The sequence below is a fragment of the Diadema antillarum genome, unplaced genomic scaffold (genome assembly GCF_040938485.1).
Source record: "Diadema antillarum isolate AM-2024a unplaced genomic scaffold, OU_Dant_1.0 seq00001251_RagTag, whole genome shotgun sequence".
NCBI classification, from domain to species: Eukaryota; Metazoa; Echinodermata; class Echinoidea; order Diadematoida; family Diadematidae; genus Diadema; species Diadema antillarum.
Window position 1 is genome coordinate 356,543 of NW_027272037.1, and position 6,000 is coordinate 362,542.

The 6,000-nt window shown below is 39.4% G+C and overlaps 1 protein-coding gene across 1 annotated transcript in view; it reads left to right on the top strand.

The window, feature by feature from the left end:
• The window catches only part of LOC139745315 (sodium- and chloride-dependent GABA transporter 2-like), a 92,676-nt gene extending 87,489 nt beyond the window's left edge, over positions 1-5,187 (top strand). Inside the window, exons 12-14 of the mRNA XM_071655714.1 lie at positions 470-573; positions 3,981-4,154; positions 4,942-5,187. Coding sequence (XP_071511815.1) covers positions 470-573; positions 3,981-4,154; positions 4,942-5,157 — 494 coding nt within the window. The 3' untranslated portion in view covers positions 5,158-5,187. The remainder of the gene's footprint in view (positions 1-469; positions 574-3,980; positions 4,155-4,941) is intronic.
• Positions 5,188-6,000: the final 813 nt, after the last annotated feature.

The window sequence follows — 6,000 nt, forward strand, 5'->3', positions numbered from 1 at the left end:
TATTTATATATGTAGGTGGGGGAGGAAGTAAAGGAAAAAAAATCCAGTCTCTTCTCGATTCGGGTTATTATTTCTATCCTATAAAGACAGGTGTTTGCTTGTATGTTTGTTTTCTTAAAAACAATACATTTTTCGGTATTGTTACATCACCTTTATTTTCCCTTGCAATTTCCATGGGTAGGAGCGCCATCGTGCGGAAGGTTTAAATCGTGTTCTAAGAGTCCATTCTATTAATACGCACCTACTACAATAATGAAAATAGTTTAAAGAATCAGATGATGGTGGTAGAAATATTTTAGTATAAATTTCGCTGTCGAAATATTCGAAAGTTCCATTGACGAGGATAGTCATGACGCTGAAAACGTTTGTTATGAACGTGTTGTGGTTCCTAGTAAAGCTAGGTAGGTAACATAGTAGCCAGATTCCCCGATAAGCTAAGGTTTAATGTCATGTCCGCATTCCTTAACAGGTGGCGTGCGTTTCATGAGGAATGTGACCGAGATGTCTGGTGTCAAGTGGATATCTCCCTACATGATCGTCTCTTGGATCGTCCTCTCGCCCCTCTTCACTTCTGTAAGTATCGTTTTCCACCCCCACCCCCATCCCCATCCCCATCCCCGCCCCGCCTCACCCCCGCCTTCGAATTGACTACCATTCGTGTGGGCGTGTGGGAGCGATGTGGTGTGGCGGTCAATTAGGCTATGAGTACAGTTACATCTTAGCGTGTGTGTGTGTGTGTGTGTGTGTGTGTGTGTGTGTGTGTGTGTGTGTGTGTACAAAATAAACATTTCTGACACAATGTCATGTGCCACATCCATGTTTCAAAGTCATAGTTGTATACTTGGGCATTATGGAAGATAAAATCATTTTTGATCACGTTAAATTGACTATAATATTAAAAGAATCGCCATGTTTGGTATACACTATGTTTTGACCCTAATGATTTCTAAACTAATTAGATTTTTCAAATACTAGTAGCATCAGCAACAATCACAAAAAATAGGCACTACACTTAGGCCCTACTACAATTTCTCTCAACGAAAGATGATGGTATATATACCATAATGAAGAAAATGTGCTTCAGTGACGATTGATTCAAGTAGTGATAGTGAAACATACTTTTAGTAAACGTGATAATCACTGTTGCTTAAACCTCTATTAAAGCAGTAAAATTGTCAGACAATTATAAGAGTTTGGACGGAGCACCATTATAGCGCAGATTGTTTGAGATCGAGAGTGGCTATAGTCCACCTCGTATTTCTAAATCTTGTAGAGAATCAGACGTTTAGAGTGGAGAGACTTTATCTTCTTTTTTTTTGGGGGGGGGGGAGGGTTGGGTACCTTTCAATATTTGGATAAGCAATTCCATTTTGCCGATTAGAAATGTTTCCGCCCAGACATAGAGTTATCTTTCTTATTTTTATTTTTGACATATGCAGTTGTCAGATTCCGTGTACTTCAACAATGGTCTCCTTTCTGCAGAGGATAATTACCTTTATTTTATGTGGGTCAATATGTTGACGGCTGACGCGTCATTTCCGGCGAGTATCTCGTGGGCACGCGAAAGCTCACGTGCTGTGATAAAATCAAAATGTCAGGCCAAAAAAAAAAAATCGGATTTCGCCTTAATTCAATTTCCCCCAGATTCAGCAATAAGCTGATTAAAATTTTGTTGACTTTTAAGCTTTGGTAATTCCCTTAGTCCTAAATCCCATCTTTCAATGAAAATAAATAAAAAAGATTATAGGCAAGGGAGGAAAGTAGTTTTGGCTGTAGATGATGCTCACCATAATTCGTAGGATATCGTCAAAAAAGTTGATTAAATCCTATAGACGGAAGAGGGAAGTGTCCTTCCTTATCACTTTTGGAGCCAATTCTGTAAATGACGAGACATATTGATGAATTTAGGGCAAGCATTCTCCAATGTCAAACACCATATCATCCGTCGATGGCAAAAGTACACATGGTGGAAAATGATTAAACACTTAAGATATTCCCCGTTTGCGATGGACTATTGGTAAAAGATGCGTTCCTAACAAATGTGACATTTTCAAACACTCTCTCCCTCTTCAAATTGCCCGAATGAAGATAAAATGCGACAGCTCTGGTGCAATGAAGTGTGTTTATGTAGCCGTGCATGAAGTGAAGCGAGATACTTACTTCATCAATATTCCACATCTTTGAGCTTCCATGAACTCGTAAATAGAAGTTGTATATGTTTTAGGTTTGGAAAGCATTGTGCGGGTCTCGCTGCCGTTATGCTCTGTAAATTAATCAACCCAGGTTTCGAGTGTGTTTCTCTCAGTGTATTAAACCGCGGAGAAGAGAAGAAAAGCAAACAAAAATAATGGAGGATAAGAAATGCATATCATTGTTTACCATTGTCTCCTTTCTCCCGTCAGTGGTTAAAATATCTATCACGATGATATTTATAGTTATGATTAACAATCCCCTTCCCCCCTCCCACATAGGCCTATACACAAGCACATTTACTCACCTTTATCCTTCGTCATTGTTAGACCAACGAGGTGAGATTATTCTCTCCCTTTTCTTCTTCAGTGTTCAAAAACATAGGAACAACAACAACAAGAAATTCGTCATGCATTCTTGTCTCACAAGACGTAACAAAGTTGTACCTTGAGAGTAAAGTTTGAAAGTTCTCTCGGAATGTGTAGTTGCTAATTGAGTCGACATAGGCCCTGTTATTTGACATCGTAATATTATCAAACCCTCCAGACTGCGACGCGCTAGGCATTATGATAGCTGCTGTCACTCTTTGTCAGAGCAGAACTTCCTTGTCGTCTGTGCGTTTCACGAACCGTAGCCTGTTTATAGAAAACAGGCACTGTCGAGAGATGGAAAACAATATTGCCCTCTCTCTACAGCTTGTGCAGACATTACATATTGTGATGACCGAATTTGGACCCCCTTCTATTTCGTCATGGAATCAAAAACGCAAAGGACATGCCGACGCGAGTCTGCAAAACTGGATGTGACTCTAATGAAAAAATAAGTCATTGCCAATTTGATACCAGGCAGAGTTTTAATGACTTTGTCAGCCACGCGCGGGAAAATAGAAACTGGGCCAAGTGCTAGTATTCTAATCATCATTAACGATACCTTGCCTACCCCCCACCCCCCCCCCCCCCCTCTTTGGCTTTTAGAAATAATATTAAGCTCTCGGAGTCTGATATTGCTCACGCAATCTGGTTTTACACGTCATTCTTTGCTGTTGACCTTAGATGTACAGAAAATTACGAAGGATATTATGTGTGTATGTGTGTGTTTGTATGTTGGTTCATTCATGCGTGGAGCGACAATCCTGTTCAGTGGGTTCCGCCACTTGTACGTAAAGGGTCTTATCACATAAAAAAATCGGAAAAAAATAATCGAAGAACTTAAATTTACCGTTTTTACTACGTTATTGTGACAATTAGAGTCAATGCTATGATTATCATTAAACTTTACTATCAGTGGTGGTTTTGATACTGGTAGTAGTAGTAGTAGTAGTAGTTTTGATATTAGCAGTAGTAGTAGGAGTACAAGTAGCAGTAGTGGTAGTACCTTTATTGTCATTGTAATTTCCTCCTTTTTCCCTGTGTATACGAGCAATTTCAAATAACATACCGAAATTCAAAATACAAAGGGTATTATTTTCTTCCAATTGTTGTGAGCCGTTGATACTACTACTACCACTCTTACTACTGCTGCTACTACTATTAATACAACTAGAACTACTACTGCTGCTGCTTCTACTTCTACAACTACTACTACTACTACTACTACTACTACTACTAATAATAATAATAATAATAATGATAATAGTAGTAGTAGCAGTAGTAGTAATAATAATAATAATGATAGTAATAATAATAATAATGATAATGATAATAATAGTAATGATAATAATGATAATAGTATACATACGCATATCTTTCTGACTATGTCTTTCTTCCGTATATGCTTATTCCCCTCTACAGTCCATCTTCATCTTCAGCTTGGTAAAGTACACCCCGCTGACGTATAACAACACCTACGTGTACCCCTGGTGGGGCTACATGATCGGTTGGATCCTCTCCCTTTGCACCATGGTCAACATTCCTTTCTTCTTCTTCTACCAGCTCATCTTCAACGCCCAGGGCTCCCTGCAAGAGGTCAGCTCAAGATCCAGGAGTGGTGGCTTTACGCCCCCTCTCTGTACTATCATACGGGTGTCTAGTTTTTGTAATGGCGCCCTCTTTTGGCAATGCTTTTTCATTTTTACTTCTGTTTTTATTTTGAGTTTATTTAAATTCATTCATCAAAATTTTCAGTATAATACATATCATTGGTCAAAATGATATCAAAATCATCAAAACACAATTCGAAACATAAAAACTAGCTACACTACAACTACAGAAGTAAAATATGCAGTGATACAATGATATTATGACCAAATCCAAAACACAAGGCTACTTTAGATAGATAACGGAACAAAAGCTTGGGTCCATAACAAATAGAAGGATAAAATATGACGGAACCAACTAAGAACAATGCTTGTAAGTAAAGTTTATGTTTTTGGTCTGGAAGCAGCAATGTCTGTCTGATGTAAATGTCTCCTTTTGTATGAAATGTGTAAATGTATATTGAGGGCGATATCAGTGTAGTAATCGAGTGATCGAAAACGTCTGTGAGTAAATAACTAAAACGAAAGTAGTGCCTACTTGCGTAAGTATGACAAATCAAGTCAATAAGTTTACCTTTATTGCAATAGGTGTGCCGATTTGTCTCAAACCCCATTTTGATGTGACCCGACAAAAGCTGAATCGATGATAATAAATCAAAATGTTGCGACAGAAAGATAAGATCAAAATCTTACTCCTAGACTTATTCAGTATCGTAAGTGTTTTATCAAAATCCTAAACCTTCTTTTCTCCATTTTTTTTCTTTTTTGCCCGGCAGCGCTGGACTCTGCTGACCACTCCATACCTACCGCACTGCCGGAGCAAGACGGTCAATCCGCCGCCCACCATGCAGGAGGTGGACCCCTGCTTCCCCAACATCGAGCTGGGTCTCAACGGCGGGGACGGCATGATCAAGAATGGCGCCGGCATGCCGCCGCCGCCCTACGCCGAGTCGGTCGCTATACAAACGTACAACGCCGTCGACTCCGTCTAACGCATCACATGCGAGCGAGGGAAAAGCCACTAGGAAGAAATAAAAAAAAAAAAAAATCAACCAGACACAAGCCTGCCCTCTGCGTTCCCGTTCTGTTCAACCCATCGCAACTTTTGACCCCCCTGAAACCCGTAACATTAACAGTGAAGGAAAAATACACAAAGTGGCTCTGTTGGAGGAACCCTCGCGATGAACTTTATGTCCTGGTCAAGAGTCACTGAACTTTATTCCAGTCGCATGTCAAAGCAGCAAAAAATCGAAGGTGTTCTGGTGACCAGTAATGGCCGAAATAACGAATGAATCTTGCAGAGAGAAAGGCACAGACATTTCCAGCCTTGATTTCAAATTGGTTGCCTACCCTACGCCATTTTGCCATGTTATTGAAAAATTATCAAAAATCAATCAATATACGGTAATTATTCAAGTCTTGTACATAATCGACCCGTCAAGGATTATTTCAACCGCCTTATCGTATAACTGATGTACTCTACTTCTTGATCATAATTACACTATAATTATCATGGAACTGGTTATAATTATATAGAGCAATATATGACAAACTGCTTATCATGAGATTGTGTAGTAATTCATTACTAAGGGAAACATTACTGCAAATCTATTAGTCAACTGCAGCTGCATGGTTGGCATCAACCAAATCATGTCGTTGGTGGCGGTATGTCCATGATCGATGTGTTTGTTTGTATTATAGTCTTTCCTCGGATAATTGCAATCATGTAAAGATGAGCCACGTAGGAGTGAAGGTCTTACCACAAACAAACAAGTAGATAAGTTGACTCCCAATTTACCCCCGCATTCTCCAAACATATTAGCCACTCACATGGC